The sequence below is a fragment of the Saimiri boliviensis genome, chromosome 2 (genome assembly GCF_048565385.1).
Source record: "Saimiri boliviensis isolate mSaiBol1 chromosome 2, mSaiBol1.pri, whole genome shotgun sequence".
In the NCBI taxonomy this organism is placed as follows: domain Eukaryota; kingdom Metazoa; phylum Chordata; class Mammalia; order Primates; family Cebidae; genus Saimiri; species Saimiri boliviensis.
Window position 1 is genome coordinate 129,111,675 of NC_133450.1, and position 17,358 is coordinate 129,129,032.

The following is a 17,358-nucleotide window of genomic DNA, read 5'->3' on the forward strand; positions in this document are numbered from 1 at the left end:
TATTAACAAACAGGTGTTCTGTGCTTTCTCATAGAACCAAGATAAACTGGGTAGGCAGCTGGTGCCTGCTTACCACTGATCAAGGACAGACCAGAAAGTATTCACGAGGGAGCCATGGGGGCAGGGTCATCAATTCCGTGCTTGAATTGATGGCCAGGTGCGGTGGCTCAAGCCTGTAATTCCAGCACTTTGGGAGGCCGAGGCAGGCGGATCATGAGGTCAAGAGATCGAGACCATCCTGGCCAACATGGTGAAACCCCATCTCTACAAAAAATACAAAAATTAGCTGGGTGTGGTGGCGCATGCCTGTAGTCCCAGCTACTTGGGAGGCTGAGGCAGGAGAATTGCTTGAATCGGGGAGGTGGAGGTTGCAGTGAGCTGAGATTGAGCCACTGCACTCCAGCCTGGAGCCTGGCGACAGAGTGAGACTCTGTCTCAAAAAAAATTATTTTGTATTTTTTTTTTTTTTTGAGACAGAGTTTCACTCTGTTGCCCAGGCTGGAGTGCACTGGCACAGTTTCGGCTCACTGCAACCTCTGCCTCCTGGGTTCAAGTAGTCCTCCTGACTCAGCCTCCCGAGTAGCTGGGATTACAAGCACGTGCCACCACGCCCAGCTAGTTTTTGTATTTTTAGTAGAGACAAGGTTTCACTATGTTGGTCAGGCTGGTCTCGAGCTCCTGACCTCAAGTGATCTGCCTGCCTCCGCCTCCCAAAGTGTTGGGATTACAGGTGTGAGTCACCATACCTAGCCTTATTTTATTTTATATTTTATTATTTGAGACAGAGTCTGGCTCTGTTGCCCAGGCTGGAGTGCAGTGGTAAAATCGCTGGTCACTGCAGCCTTCACCTTCTAGGCTCAATCGATCCCCCCAAATCAGCCTCCCAAGTAGCTGGGACTACGGGCACATGCCACCATGTCCGGCTAATTTTTGTATTTTTTGTAGAGATGGGGATCTCACCATATTGCCCAGGCTGGTCTTGAACACCTGGGCTCAAGCAATCCTCCTACTTTGGCCTCCCAAAGTGCTGGGATTACGGGTGTGAGGTATTGTACCCTGCCCCATTTTATTTTATGGATAAGAAAAGCGCTGAAAGTGGAGTACGCACAGTGCCCTGTGGGGAAGGGAGGCCAGGGCTGCGGTGCAAGCATTGGGCTTCTGTTCATGCACGCCGGTGCCTCTCAAATGGCCAAGGGCTGGGCAGGGCTGGGGAGCCGGACGGACGTCCTAGGCTCAGCTCTGCTTCCAAAGAAGGAGTTCAGGAGGCGCAGATCGACCCAGTCTTGAGTTTAACACTACAGACGTGTGTGCGTTTTGTTTACGTTTGTATCCCAAATACTCATAACAGTGTCTGGCACATGGCAGGCACACAAATACTTGCTAAGAAATAACAACAAATAACAAATTAACCTAAGCACTTTCACTTACAGTTTCTTTTTTTTTTTTTTTTTTGGAGACGGAGTTTCGCTCTTGTTACCCAGGCTGGAGTGCAATGGCGCGATCTCGGCTCACCGCAACCTCCGCCTCCTGGGTTCAGGAAATTCTCCTGCCTCAGCCTCCGGAGTAGCTGGGATTACAGGCACGCGCCACCATGCCCAGCTAATTTTTTGCACCTTTAGTAGAGACGGGGTTTCACCATGTTGACCAGGATGGTCTCGATCTCTTGACCTCGTGATCCACCCGCCTCGGCCTCCCAAAGTGCTGGGATTACAGGCTTGAGCCACCGCGCCCGGCTCACTTACAGTTTCTATTTTTATTTATTTATTTTTTTGAGACCGAGTCTGGCTTTGCTAAGAGAGTCTCTCAACAGTGGACAGGAGTAATGGTTTTCTGCTGTAACGTTGGTGGCTTGGACAATAGAAAAGAGCATGGGCCAGGGCGGTGGCTCACGCCTGTAATCCCAGCACTTTGGAAGGGCAAGGGGGGCGGATCCTGAGGTCAGCTGGACCTCGAACTTCTGACTTCAGGGGATCTGCCCACCTCAGCCTCCCAAAGTGCTGGGATTACAGGCATGAGCCACCGCACCTGGCCTGTAACATAAACCATTTTAAGTGTACAGTCCACTACCATCAACTACCTTCACAACATTATACAACTATCATTACTATTTCCAAAACCTTTTCATTCCCCCCAACAACAACTCTGTACCTGTTAAGCCATCATTTGGCTGAGATGGTCTCCATGTCCCCTGCACCAGGCTCCGTCCTTCCACTATGTGTGGCCCCAGTTAATCCTTCCATCATCGTGTGTCAGAAAATCTTTTCCTGATATCACATAAGCCCTACATACACGCTCCTTGCATCCTCTACCTTTCTCTGTAGCATTACGCAACTGCAATGAAATGATTGTTCATTTCAGGTCGGTCTTCCTGTGTCTCTGCTGCCTGTCAGCCCAGGAGGGAAGGCGTGAGTGTTCACTGCTAACTTGGCGCACATGGCAAACACCTGATACGTATTTGTGGATGGCGTGAAGAAGCGGTATGTACAACTGATGCTTTTCCCCTTCCTGTGGGGATGGCAGTTTGTTTAATAATTCTGTATAATTGAGGAAGCTTTTGTTCCCTTTGCTAAGCCTTCAAGATCTGCTCAAGCCTTTGAAAGTGTGATTACAGATTCTTCTTCCACAGGAGGAACGTCACATCACCTCGCTGGGAAGAACATTCCAGGAAGCCAGGCTTTTAGTGAGTCACAGTGTATTAATAGCACCATCAAAATCTGAACAAAGATTCTATTATGTTAATACAGAGCCAATGAGCTGAACATGCTATCTGCCAAGTGTATCTTTTTGCTTGGAACATCTATCATCTTCTTATAAAAGCATTTTAAGGCCTCAACCCTTTTTTTTTTTTTTTTTTTTTTGAGATGGAGTCTTGCTCTGTCACCAAGCTGGAGTGCAGTGGTGCAATCTCCGCTCACTGCAACCTCCGCCTCCTGGGTTCAAGCGATTCTTCCGCCTCGGCCTCCCGGGTAGCTGGGACTACAGGTGCCTGCCACCACACCTGGCTAATTTTTGTATTTTTAGTAGAGAAGGGGTTTCATCATGGCCAGGATGGTCTCAATCTCTTGACCTCATGATCCGCCCACCTCGGCTTCCCAAAGTGCTGGGATAATACACGTGAGCCACCGCACCTGGCCAGGCCTCAACACATGATCAATGAAAGTTCTAGAACTTGGCCAAGCGTGCTGGCTCATGCCTGTAATCCCAGCACTTTGGGAGGCCGAGGCAGGCGGATCACCTGAGGTTCGGAGTTTGAGACCAGCCTGACCAATATGGTGAAACCCTGTCTCTAAAAAAAAAAAAAAACTTTTAGAACTTGAAATGTGGTCCAAAAAGAAGCACTCTTGTTTTTTTTTAATGCCAGGTTAAAATTCAAAAAAAACAAAAACAGGCCAGGCACATCTGTAATCTCAGCACTTTGGGAGGCCAAAGTGGGTGGATCATTTGAGGTCAGGAGTTTGAGACCAGCCTGGGCAATGTGGTAAAACCCCATCTCTACTAAAAAATAAAAATAGGCCAGGCGCAGTGGCTCACGCCTGTAATCCCAGCACTTTGGGAGGCTGAGGCAGGTGGATCACAAGGTCAAGAGATCAAGACCATCTTGTCCAACATTGTGAAACCCCATCTCTACTGAAAATACAAAAATTAACTGGCATGGTGGTGGGTGCCTACAGTTCCAGCTACTCGGGAGGCTGAGGCGGGAGAATTGCCTGAACCCAGGAGGCAGAGGTTACAGTCAGCTGAGATGGCATCATTGCACTCCATCCAGCCTGGGCAAAAAGAGCAAAATGCCATCTCAAAAATAATAAATAAGTAAAATAAACAACTTATAGATTAAAATAATTTAAGGAACACGCCAGCCAGTTGCAGCCTAAAGGCCTGTTGGCACTGCAGGGTAGGGTGGAGGGAGATGGGGTGCGGGGTGGGGTGGAGGGAGACAGGGTGTGGGATGGCCCAGCTGGGGAAACATGTCTCTACTGCTGGGTAGCAGCTGCAAAGCTCCAGCATTCATATGGCTGAGATTGCGCCACTGCACTCCAACCTGGGAACAGAGTGAGACTCCGTCTAAAAAAAAAATATATATATATATATATATATATGCATATATACATATACAGCTGTTCCGGCACTACCTGATCGTTTTCCAACACTTCCATTGCCCTCAAAAGTTCCTTCTTGCCTCTCTGTAGTCACTGTCTACTCTGACTCCCGGCCCAGGCAACTACTGCTTTTCTTTTTTTATAGAGACAGGGTCTTGCTCTGTGTCCTAGTTTGGGATGCAGGATGCAGTGGACTGATCATGGCTCACTGCAGCCTTCAACTCCTTAGGTTCATGCAATCCTCCCACCTCAGCCTCCCAAGTAGCTGGACTACAGGCATGTGCCACCACGCCCAGCAATTTTAATTTTTTTTTTTTTTTTTTGAGATGGAATTTCACTCTTGTTGTCTAGGCTGGAGTGCAATGGCACTGTCTTGGCTCACCGCAACCTCCACCACCCGGGTTCAAGTGATTCTCCTGCCTCAGCCTCCCGAGTAGCTGGGATTACAGGTGCCTGCCAACATGCCCAGCTAATTTTTGTATTTTTAGTAGGGATGGGGTTTTGCTATGTTGGCCAGGCTGGTCTCAAACTCCTGATCTCAGGTGATCCACCCATCTTGGCCTCCAAAGTACTGGGATCACAGGTGTGAGATACTGCACCTGACAGAATTTTAATTTTTTCAGAGGGTCAGGGTCTTGCTTTGTTGCTTAAGCAGTCTCAAACTCCTGGGCTCAAGCAGTCTTGCCTTGGCCTCCCCGAGTGCTGGGATTACAGGCGTGAGCCGCCATGTCTGGCTCAATTGATTTTTGTGTATTGAACTCCTATCCTATGCTAAAATCACTTCTTCTACTATCATTTATGATAGATTCCTTATGAGTTTCCTACCTACACAACCATGTCATCTATGAAGTCTTTCTCTTGTACAGTTTGCATGTCTTTTCAGCACTCACTACCCTCCTTGGCAGGATGGAACTTGATGATGGAAGGTTTGAAGCAACAATGAATTTAAAGTGATAGGGTAAGAATCGAGGTCCTTTAAGCAGTGCAAGGACATTTGCAGTATGACATTCATGTGTCATCTGGCCCAACTTCTCACTTACTTGGCTGGGCATCCACCTTCTTGGTAGTCCAGGTGCCAGCACAGACTGCACAGCTAGGTACCCATCTATTCACCATCAACACTTTCCCAGTAACTCCAGGAGGATGAGTTCATTTGGGAGATGATTTATACAGAGGTCCTACATTGACTGATGCCTTCAACTGCCTTATGTTTATTTGAAAGAAATCTTAAGATTTAATATTCTTTTACTAGACCTGGGAAAAAGCTGACTTTTTACCCTTTTTGCCATTCACTTCCTGGTTCAACACTAAACCTTTCTCCTAGCTGCTAACATCTTTTAGTAAGCAACAAGACTTAAAATAAAATGGGACTTTGGAGTTAAATTTAAATTCAGCCACCAAGACCTTAAGTAATTCCTTCTATTGTCTAAAGAAACTAAGAACTTCTCAGAGGATTTTGCGGATTAAATGTGATTGCCATTTGCCAAGCATCCAATACCTGCTTAGCATAAGGGACTGAGACCAAGTCCTCTCCCTGCCTGTGCTCTGCCCCCTTGGTCACCAGCATACATCCAAGTCTCACCCATATCCTACCTTTTTTTTTTTTTTTCTTTTTTTTGAGACTCCCAAAGTGCTGGGATTACAGGCTTGAGCCGCCGCGACCGGCCACCATATCCTACCATTTTTATATATGGCTTTAGGCTCAGAATGCAAACCCTCTAAGCTATCTAACCAAGTTTCCTTTGTACAATCACAAGACTTTTAGCCATTACCACCCCTCGGACTTTTTGAGACAGAATTTTGCTTGTTGCCCACACTGGAGTGCAATGGCGCCATCTCGGCTCACTGCAACCTCCGCCCCCTGGGACTACAGGCATGTGCTAACATGCCCAGCTAATTTTGTATTTTCAGTAGGTAGCAGCTCTCCATGTTTGTCAGGCTGGTCTCTTAACTCCTGACCTCACATGATCCACCACCTCAGCGTCCCAAAGTGCTGGATTATAGAGGTGAACCACTGTGCCCAGTATTTTTGAAACCTTTAAAGAAATGCCAGCTCATCTTTTCCCTACCGACTTGTTACCTACTGCTCACAGCTGGCTCAAAGGACCAGAAAATGAGCAACTTTAGACACCGAGTTTAATCTGGTAATGAACTTTTGAGACACAAGGCCAAGGAATTGACTACACTTAAAAAGACACAAGGTGTCCCATGAATACCATCAGAACAGTGCAGATGTGCACATGGGATGCGCGTTGCCTGCATTTTCTGTGCCTACTACTACATGTACTCCACCCTACACCCACCAGAAGCGCACACTGGGAAGACCTTGTCAACCCTCACAGGGGCCAGTGTTAGTCCATCTCCTACTAGAACCTCATGTTTTATGTTTTGGCACCAACTCTGTCATCCAGAATACTCCCCTTCCCCACCCAAGTAAGACACGGTCATGCAACTTTTAAACTCTGTATTTGTTACAACTTTAAACAGAATATGACTTGAGCACTCCATTTCCGTCCACAAGACTGGCTCCGAGTTATTTTTGAACAGCTTATGATATACTTAGGTAGGATAATAACTGCTCCTCCAAACAATACTTCTCTTTGGAAAACAATCCCTATGGAGAGTTCCATCAAGTTGCTTCAGTTTAACCTATTTCTAGAGGACTAGTACATGCAGAATTGGCAACTACAGGGGATGAAAAGTTCAGAAAGTAGATCCTACAAGATATAACAAATACTTTTCTTCTAAACATCAAGGTATAGCTGGGGAACACTTCGATAACAAGATTTGGTCTACTAAGGAATCCGGCTTGATAGCTAAACACTTTAGACCACAAAGTTAACATATTACATACATCTTACAACACACATTACCTCCATCTGTTAATGTAAGCCAATGCGAAACTAAAAAAGCATTACTAGCTCTGCTTTAACTGCCTAAAGTATCACAGCATTGCTTAGAAGTCGACAGAAATCTATCTTCCCCTTAAAGTAGTTGTTGTCATGCCATACAGACTTTTTAATGTTAACAAAAATAAAGAAAAACATCCTTGAAAATATATTATTAGAGGAACTGTAGAGTACTGAACAGGTAAGTCATCCCTCAGCTGGAGCTTAGTCTACTTCTTCCATGCGTGATGTGTCATCATCTCCTTCGAGGGGTGGCATTTCTTCAGTTACAGCTGCACTGGTATCATCAGCAGTAGGATCATCTTCATCAATACCTGTTTTCAAAATAAAATACTCTATTAGAAAGATTTCTTGGGCCGGGCGCGGTGGCTCAAGCCTGTAATCCCAGCACTTTGGGAGGCCGAGGCGGGTGGATCACGAGGTCAAGAGATCGAGACCATCCTGGTCAACATGGTGAAACCCCGTCTCTACTAAAAATACAAAAAAATTAGCTGGGCATGGTGGCGCTTGCCTGTAATCCCAGCTACTCAGGAGGCTGAGGCAGGCGAATTGCTTGAACCCAGGAGGTGGAGGTTGCGGTGAGCCGAGATCGCGCCATTGCACTCCAGCCTGGGTAACAAGAGCAAAACTCCGTCTCAAAAAAAAAAAAAAAAAAAAAAAAGAAAGATTTCTTAAAGCCAGCTAATTAGTTTAACACTCCTGGTTTACACCTGCTTTCAAGACAGTATTACTGGGCATATGAATCTTCATTTCTTAGCTCTTTTAACACCTCACTTATCCCTGTAGAAAAAGATACCTGAATGCCTCCAAGCAGGACAATGTGCTCCAAGTTTGGATAACTGAAAATTAACCACTTTTTTCACTAGTCATGTGTTTGTTTTTAACTTGACACAGTTTAAGGCTTACCTAGACCAAGTTTGATCATCCTGTAGATCCTGTTAGCATGCGTCTGGGGATCTTCCAGACTGAAGCCGGAAGACAGGAGCGCAGTTTCATAAAGCAAGATGACCAGATCCTTCACGGACTTGTCATTCTTATCAGCCTCTGCCTTTTGCCTTAAGGTCTCGATAATGGAATGGTCAGGGTTTATCTCCAGGTGTTTCTTTGCTGCCATGTAACCCATTGTTGAGTTGTCTCTTAGGGCTTGAGCTTTCATGATTCTCTCCATGTTTGCTGTCCAGCCATATGTGCTTGTGACAATACAGCATGGAGATGTCACCAATCGGTTGGACACAACCACCTGCAATGAAAAAATAACTTAGGAGCCTAGAAAGATTAAAACCTAAACTTCCATTGTGAAATGAAATCTGAAGAACCTAAATATCAATAGATCAGAAACACTATCACGCCAGGCACGGTGGCTCACGCCTGTAATCCCAGAACATTAGGAGGCTGAAGCGGGTGGATCAGGAGTGAAACCCCGTCTCTACTAAAAATACAAAAAATTAGAGCCGGGCGCGGTGGCTCAAGCCTGTAATCCCAGCACTTTGGGAGGCTGAGGCGGGTGGATCACAAGGTCAAGAGATGGAGACCATCCTGGTCAACAAGGTGAAACCCCGTCTCTACTAAAAATACAAAAAATTAGCTGGGCATGGTGGCACATGCCTGTCATCCCAGCTACTCGGGAGGCTGAGGCAGGAGAATCGCCTGAACCCAGGAGGCAGAGGTTGCGGTGAGCCAAGATCGCGCCATTGCACTCCAGCCTGGGTAACAAGAGCGAAACTCCGTCTCAAAAACAAAAACAAAAAGAAATACTATCTACTATCAAATACAACTTAAGGTTTTATTAGGTATCCAAACAGCACAGGCTAAAATTGTGTTTTACATACACAACCAGTTTTCTGTGAAGTTGAGAACAAGGGAAAATGGGTTATGTAAGCTTGAAAGCACCTTAGACGTATCAATAATCAGGAAATGCTATATTCACATACCTTTTCAACTTTTTTCTCCAATATGTCTTTCATGATTTTGCAGAGGTTCTCAAACTTTGTTTTTTTCTCTTCCTGTTTCTTTTTCTCTTCTTCGTCCTCTGGAAGTTCCAAGCCCTCTTTGGTGACTGACACTAAAGTCTTCCCCTCAAATTCCTTCAGCTGTTGGACACAATACTCATCAATGGGCTCAATCATATAGATCACTTCTAAGCCATGTTTTCGAAGACGTTCCACAAAGGCTGAGTTAGCTACTTGATCCTTGGTCTCACCTGAAGTATTATAAAAGTTACTTTTAGAACTTTCTACAGTAAAGAATGGCTTCACCTCCTTCTGACTTTACTAGTCAGAACCTAAAACACATGACCTAGTTCATGTTAAATACCTTGCTTAGATCAACACCAGTTATACTAACAGTGCTACCTGAGTAAAAAACACATCCAGAGCCTACAAGGTTCCAAGAACAAAGTGTTTAAGTGTAATGTACTGTCTGTCCCCCTACCTGTGATATAATAGATATGTTTCTGGTTTTCCTTCATTCTGGTGCAGTAGTCCTTGAGAGAAACCATCTCATCACCAGAGGCAGATGTGTAGTATCTCAACAGCTCTGAAAGCTTCTTTCGATTTTGAGAGTCTTCGTGTATTCCAAGCTGAAACAAAGTAAGTTCTTTACAAAGACGTTTTGAGTTAAAAAACAAAATAAAAAGAGGCCAGTTGGAAAACCACTAATGGTCAAATATTTACACTAACCTTTATGTTTTTAGAAAACTGCTCATAGAACTTCTTGTAGTTCTCTTTATCTTCTGCCAGTTCAGTGAAGAGTTCCAAGCATTTTTTGACCAAATTCTTCCTGATAACTTTCAGAATTTTGCTTTGTTGCAACATCTCACGGGAAATATTTAGAGGGAGATCCTCTGAGTCTACCACCCCTCTAATGAAATCTGAGAAAATATAAAAATCAAATGCACTGAGTCATTCCAAAGATAGAACTGGTGCTAGGTAAAACCCAAAATCAAAGGTGAAAACCTCAAAACATATACATATGTTTTTTGAGATGGAGTCTGTTTTCCAGGGTGGAGGGCAGTGGATGGATCTCTGCCCACTGCAATCTCTCTCCCACCCTCCTCTTCCCGTTCAAGCTATTCTCAAGCCTCAGCTGGGACTACAGGCACTCACCACCACACCAGACTAATTTAGTACAGATGGGGTTTCGTATCATTTTGGCCAGGCTGTTCATAAATTCCTAACCTTAGGTGATCCACCCACCTCCGACTCCCCAAAGTGCTCAGATTATAGGTGTGAGCCACTGTGCCTGCCAGGAAGTATTTCTTTAATCACTGATGGTGATTATTTTCCCTATCTGTACTTACTCAGATATTCAGGGATTAGCTCCTCACAGTTATCCATGATGAAAACTCTTCGTACATACAACTTGATGTTGTTCTTTTTCTTTCTGTTTTCAAACAGGTCAAAAGGAGCACGCCGTGGGACAAATAGAAGGGCTCTGAATTCCAACTGTCCTTCAACTGAAAAATGCTGTAATGAAACAGACACACTTAAGTACCGATGAGCAATGCATTACAGAAGGTATATCTGTGGTGGTGGTGAAAGAGATCATCTAAGGAAAAGCTCGAAGCACCAGTCACTCACCTTCACTGCCAAGTGATCTTCCCAGTCATTGGTCAAGCTCTTGTAGAATTCTCCATACTCCTCATTAGTAATATCGTCGGGATTTCTGGTCCAGATGGGCTTTGTTTTGTTGAGTTCTTCTTGATCGATGTACTTTTCCTTAATCTTCTTCTTCTTCTTCTTGTCACCATCCTTCTTTTCTTCTTCTTCTTCATCAGAACCAACATCTTCAATTTCAGGTTTGTCTTCAGACTCTTTCTCTTCTTTTTCTTTTTCTTCTTCTTTATCTTCCTTTTCTTCAGCCTCATCATCGCTGACTTCTTTATCACGTTCCTTCTCCACCTTCAAAACAAGACATGAAATCACATCACTGCTGCATTCTAGAACTGGTAACACTGAGCAACTATTTTCAACCTAAGGCCAAAGCCTAATCAGCCAAGCAGAGAAGCAGCTAGGCAGCTTCTCATCAACATATCTTATGGATTTAGGTAGTAGAGCTTAGGTTCCCCTAGACTCCAGACTGTAAATAACCCAAGTTCAACAGATCTAAGGACTCAGGATGTAGCTCAGTCACCCCAGTCATCTAGACAGTAATTCACCCTGCAATTATATACAAACTTACAAAAAGAGTAATGGGATAGCCAATAAACTGAGAATGTTTCTTCACTATCTCCTTTATTCTTCGTTCCTCCAAGTACTCAGTTTGGTCTTCCTTTAGGTGTAGGATAACCTTTGTTCCACGACCCATAGGTTCACCTGCAGAAGTAGGAAAAATTGACTCAATAATCCAATCAATTTAGCATTCAACGCCATGCCCAACTCGTGTCTATAAAAGTGAGGTTTGCCATTACTACAGAAGAAAAGGTTCCCACAGCAGGTCTAACCAAGTGCCTTGCCAAAAAGAAGTAACCAAGTCATGCCATATTAAGTGCTCTAACTTGTTCCTGAACATTAGGCAAACCCAAGTTTCTGTAAGTTTCACAGAGGTCCACGGGCTGCAGCACCCCACCCTCCCGCCACTGACTTAACCCGCGCATGCTCGGGCACCTACCAGTGTCTGTCCTCACTGTGAATGATCCCCCTGCTGAGGACTCCCAGGCGTACTGCTCATCATCGTTATGTTTGGTGATCACTGTTACTTTCTCAGCAACCAAATACGCGGAATAAAAACCAACACCGAACTGGCCAATCATGGAGATATCTGCACCAGCCTGCAAAGCTTCCATGAACGCTTTGGTCCCAGACTTGGCGATAGTACCAAGGTTATTGATCAAGTCAGCCTTGGTCATTCCGATTCCAGTATCCACAATAGTGAGGGTTCGGTCTTGTTTGTTTGGTATAAGGTTAATATGCAGCTCTTTCCCAGAGTCCAGTTTGCTGGGATCTGTCAAGCTCTCATACCGGATTTTGTCCAATGCCTATTAACAAAAATTACAAATTAAGCACGCAGCCCCCCACCCCACCCCATCGAAACCGAAACCCTATTCCGGGTTAACAAGCGACTTACATCTGAGGAATTTGAAATGAGCTCCCTCAGAAAGATCTCTTTGTTCGAATAGAAAGTATTGATGATCAGTGACATCAACTGGGCAATTTCTGCCTGAAAGGCGAACGTCTCCACCTCCTCCTCCTCCATCGGCTGGTCTTGGGTCTGGGTTTCCTCAGGCATCTGGAAGGACACCGTGCCGGCTGAAAACCCCGCAGGCCGTCTACAGGGGCAACACCGAATTCCCTCGCGTCCTCCACACGTTTTTAAAGCCCAACTGGAGATTTGCGGAGTTTAAGTAAACCGAAAATAGAAGGGCGGCTGACAAAGGATGACCTCATTTCGAGCGCGGTAACCACCGAGCGTGTGCGCGCTTCCGGGAGGCGGCCCGGGCCCAGTCCCCCGCCGCGGGCCCCGCCGGACACCCCGCACCCTCCCGCGCCGGCCGGGGCGGGCGGCGGCTCCTCCACAGCCGCCTCCTCCGCCTGCGCCCCAGCCGGGCCCCTCCGTCGCGGTGCGGCGCTGCTGGGGAGCCCTGGGGAGCCCCGGGGATCCCGAGGCCGCCCGGCCCATTCCCGAAGCGGGTGCGCGGACCGCAGCCGGCCGGAGGCCTCCGGAGGAGGGAGCGCGGCCCCGGCGGATTCCGGGCTCCGGCCCAGCCCCCACCGCCCCCGCTTCGCGCCGGCCGCCCCGGCTCCCAATCCCCCTCCACCAGCCTCCCCCACCGCCTCGCACCTTGGCTAAGGGACCGCACGGGCTCCGCAGCGCAGCAACACCAGGACGCTGAAGCAACTGGCGCGCCACCCCCGCGCCTGCCTTATATACCGGCGGGCCCGCCCAGCGCGCGGCGCTTTTTCCAGAAGCCTCCCGAACCTTCCGGAAGAACCCTCCCCAACTGCCGCGGCGGCCGCGCGCCTGCGCCTGCGCCCTCGCCGCGGCCCGCTCCTCCCCCTGGCGCGCGCAGGCCCCGCGCGTGGCCCGGCCCCGGCAACGCTCCCTCAACCGCCGCCGCGCGCCCCCTGCACGCCCCCGCGCCGGCCTCAATGCGCCTGCGCGGCTCGGAACTCTCGGGAAGGTCTTTCCTGGCCGCCCGCGCCCTCCGCCCTGCACCCCCACTCGCCGAGCGCGGGCGGACGGCGCGGCCCGACGTGCGGGCCTTTGTGAAATGCGCGAAAGGGAGGCGTAGTTGGTCACCCGTGTGCGGGTGCCGTGAGGGCGCCGCGCCTCTGACAAACCGGCTGAACAGAGCGCGGGGCCTGGGCGGGAGGCGCGTCCGAAGGGAGGGTCGCGCGTGGACCGGGGCGCCGCGGGTGGACTGCGGGAGTCGTGGTCCTGCTGCCGCAGAACCCGGCCGCGGGCGGCGCTGGGATCGCGGGGCTCTGCTGCCCGGGGGCGGGCGGGCCGTGGGCCACGCGCTGCTCACCGAGGACGCCTCCGGCGCGGGGGTGCTCGGCAGCGCTCCCTACCTGTGGGTTCCCCGAAAGCCGTGTCCTGCACACTTCAGGGTCCCTTAATTTGGGGAGCAAGTTCATGCTCACCCAGCTGCACCAGGCGTGCTTTTAAAAAGCGCATTGTTTTGCCGATCGATTTATTTGAGGTCTCCAAGTGAAGTACCTAAGAATTCTTGGGTGATTAACTTGCCCTAAAAGCCAGGTTTGGGGTTTTTTGTTTGTTTGTTGGGACAGGCTCTCCCTCCGTCGCCCAGGCTGGGGTGCCATGGCGCCATCTCGGCTCACTTGCAGCGTCGACCTCCCGGGCTCAGGTGATTCTCCTGCCTCAACCTCCCGAGTAGCTGGGACCACAGGCGCCGACACCACGCCCGGCTCGTTTTTGTAATTATTTGTAGAGACGGGGTTTCACCATGTTACCCGGGCTGGAAGAGCCAGTTTCTACATGAGAATTTTAGGGTATTTTGGCCAGCCCCTTGGAGGCGTTGTGGTTCCTGAGACCTGGCCCGGGTCATGTCCTCCACCTCCTCGTCTCTGGCGCCTCCCATGATGCGGCCGCCTCCTGCCTAGACTCACAACCATGCCCTGGGAATAATCGGGAAGCTCCTTGCCGTGTAAACAAAGGACGGAACTACTTCCACTTCCTGGTCTCTAGGGAAACCCAACTGGCTCAGGGGCAGGGATTTTGAGACTGCTGCCTGAGACCCCCCAGGAGTGTGTGAAATCAACAGAAAGCGTCTCGCCTGGCCTTACAAAGCGGGGGAAGTGGATGGAAACTAGCAGCCACGTGGCGCGGGCCCCAGCGTTGGGGGCGTGTGCCGAGTCCGGGGGTAGCTGTTCCGCAGCCTGGGGGCGCGCCCCCGGCCCAGGCTCTCCCTACAGCTGCAGCCGGGGCAGGCGGGAGGAATGCGGAAGCAGGAGGGGGCCCAGGATCTTCCCTGGCGAGTGATCCTCCACCTGTTTCCTTCCGGTCACCACCAGCCACTGCCCCCTCTCCTCACTTGTAGGAACTCTTCTACCGCAGTTTCTGCCATTGCCCGGGGGGTTGAGATTTCGTATAGAGGAGCCATCCAGGGGCCTAGCTCTGACATTCTTTGTCCTTTGTTTCTGGGGCCTTCATTTTTCCCCATTCCTCCGGTAAACCTGCCCCAAAGCCCCTCCCTGGGTCTGGGCATCACTGGGAATCACTGTTTCCCGTCAGGCCCCACCTTTAATGTCCCTCCCTCCTTCCGCAGCGTCCTGTCTTTCCTGATCTCCTGCCTCAGTTAATAAACGGGACATTGTGGTCCTGTCTCCAGGTGACATTCCACAGTTACCCACAAGTTGAGACCTCTGCCATGGTTTCTATCATCAACACGCCATGGTTTTCCTCTCAGCCCCTGGCTGTTCTCTCTCCTCAGACTCATGCCCCTTTCCCTGGCACATCATAGAGCTCCTTGCCCCCGGGTCTTGTTCCAGCACTCTCACTAATAGAACCTGTGTGCAGATGACTTATGCAGAGCGGGGCCACGACTCCGCTCCAGACCTGGATGCTGAGCTCGTGAGCTTCCCCCACCTCTCTGGCCCTCTCTGAGGGCTCCTTAGCCAGGTGACTATCTCACAAATCAAGAACCCCAAGCTTCCCCGCAAACGTTCCGGCACTGAGTCCTGCCACTTCTGTCCATATACACCCCCCACCCCCACTTCCACACAACTGTCAGGTCACCTGGAAGGCCTCCATAACCACCTAACTGCTCCCTGGCATCTGGGAGGATGATCTGTCTGATCTGTCTCCAACCTGCAGTCCAGGTGAGCTTTGAGAACACAGACCTGGCCCTATCTATTCCCTCCTCCCAACCCTCCGCAAATTTTTTTTTTTTTTTTTTGAGACAGAGTTTCGCTCTTGTTACCCAGGCTGGAGTGCAATGGCGCGATCTTGGCTCACCACAACCTCCTCCTCCTGGGTTCAGGCAATTCTCCTGCCTCGGCCTCCCGAGTAGCTGGGATTACAGGCACGCGCCACCATGCCCAGTTAATGTTTTGTATTTTTAGTAGAGACGGAGTTTCACCATGTTGACCAGGATGGTCTCGATCTCTTGACCTCGTGATCCACCCGCCTCGGCCTCCCAAAGTGCTGGGATTACAGGCGGGAGCCACCACGCCCCACCCCCAAATCTTTTTTTTTAAGGATGGAGCAATACTTTATTTTTACACACTTTGACAAGGAGGTTTTCCACAAACAACCTTTCCAGTGGAGAACAAAGACCATGAAAATCAGCCTCCAGATATCAGTAGCTGTGTCTGCTCAGGGCTGAGGCTCCCCCTTGCCCATGTGGTGAGGTGGAGGGGTGTACTTCCCTTCCTTCATCAGTTTATCCCATTGCCTCCAGATGGTATCCCTACGTTTCATCGTTTTTTCCCGAGGTATACACTCTATGAAATCATCATATTCTATCTTGCACTCTGTCTCCACCCAGACAGTACCGATTCCATGTGCACTTTCTATCCATTCTTTTTCAAAAGCATGGCATTGAGCAGGAAGCTTGTGGGGTTGTTCAGCACTTTGGATTATCCACCATGGATCTAGGTTAATGCCGAACCTTTTCTGCATGTCCAAGAAAGGCATGACTTTTCTTTGCCTGGATCTGCATATCCATTGCTTCATGGGTGTTTTTATACTGAAATCAAAGGAGGCCTTCAGGCATAGAGAGGCAAGCCCAGGCTATTGCTGTTTTCTGTTTCATGGATCCTGAGGCCCCGACACTCCGTGGAACAGTCTAGGTATTCTTCCCAACATAGCCTTGCTCCCCCTCCGCAAATCTTAGCTGACTTCCCATCCTTCCAGGAGGAAGACAGAGCTCTGTAGGCCTGTGAGGCCTGGTCGGTCGCTGCTGCCTACCCATACAGCCCCAGATCCCACTGTGGTCCTATTTTTGTACCTGGCACTCTCCCCATGACTCACCCCCACAAGGCTGTGCAAATGCTGTTCCCTCTGCCTAGAGCACCATTCCCTCTGTTCTTCTCTAATGTCTAGTGGACCTTCTGCTCACATGTTTTCTGAAGAACCCCTGCCTGCCTCCCACCAGGCCACGTGTCCTGTAATGGAGAGGTTCTCGGAATGTGGTGCCCTCTCCTTCATAGTGCAGACCACATTGTTCTGCTGCCTGCAGCCCTCCAACCCCAGGTTCTTCCACTTCTGCTTGACCTCCTTTTCTTTTTTTTTTTTTTTTTTTTTTTTTGAGACGGAGTTTCGCTCTTGTTACCCAGGCTGGAGTGCAATGGCGCGATCTCGGCTCACCGCAACCTCCGCCTCCTGGGCTCAGGCAATTCTCCTGCCTCAGCCTCCTAAGTAGCTGGGATTACAGGCATGCACCACCACGCCCAGCTAGTTTTTTGTATTTTTAGTAGAGACGGGGTTTCACCATGTTGACCAGGATGGTCTCGATCTCTCGACCTCGTGATCCACCCGCCTCGGCCTCCCAAAGTGCTGGGATTACAGGCTTGAGCCACCGCGCCCGGCCAACAAAATATTTTTAATAGATCACCAAGCGCTGCAGATTTAGCCTCCTAAGTATTTGTTGGTCTCGTCCCACAGTGATCTTGCTGTCAGGGCAATCTGACCATTTTCCTCCTCCATTTGAAACGTTTCAGTGTCCCTCCATAAAGCTGGAGCATGGATTCCGGACCCAGGTGGCCTGGATTCAGATCCTAGTTCAGCCGCTGCCTGTGTGACCCAGAGCAAGTCACTTACCCTTTCTGTGCATCCAGTTCAATATCTGTAGAATGGGCATGAACATATCTTCTTCATAGAGTGGTTATGAAGCTTAAGTGAGCCAATTCTGGTTTTGGACATGGCTCAAGTGTTAGCCTACCCCACAGCAA

General features: G+C 49.1%; 2 protein-coding genes across 2 annotated transcripts; both read right to left on the reverse strand.

The window, feature by feature from the left end:
- Positions 1 to 6,544: 6,544 nt before the first annotated feature.
- On the reverse strand, positions 6,545 to 12,929 carry HSP90AA1 (heat shock protein 90 alpha family class A member 1). The gene is made up of 11 exons (XM_039462841.2): positions 12,785 to 12,929; positions 12,071 to 12,232; positions 11,615 to 11,981; positions 11,186 to 11,319; positions 10,585 to 10,905; positions 10,305 to 10,470; positions 9,685 to 9,875; positions 9,437 to 9,584; positions 8,938 to 9,206; positions 7,913 to 8,246; positions 6,545 to 7,320 (listed from the first exon to the last, which is right to left on the reverse strand). The coding sequence occupies exons 2-11, from the start codon at positions 12,230 to 12,232 to the stop codon at positions 7,211 to 7,213; spliced, it is 2,202 nt and encodes a 733-aa protein (XP_039318775.1). The 5' UTR covers positions 12,785 to 12,929; the 3' UTR covers positions 6,545 to 7,210.
- Positions 12,930 to 15,781: 2,852 nt separating this feature from the next.
- LOC120361340 (NADH dehydrogenase [ubiquinone] iron-sulfur protein 5-like) lies at positions 15,782 to 16,683 on the reverse strand. Its single transcript, XM_039462842.2, has one exon. It carries the CDS (start codon positions 16,139 to 16,141, stop codon positions 15,782 to 15,784), a length of 360 nt encoding a protein of 119 aa, XP_039318776.2. The 5' UTR covers positions 16,142 to 16,683.
- Positions 16,684 to 17,358: the final 675 nt, after the last annotated feature.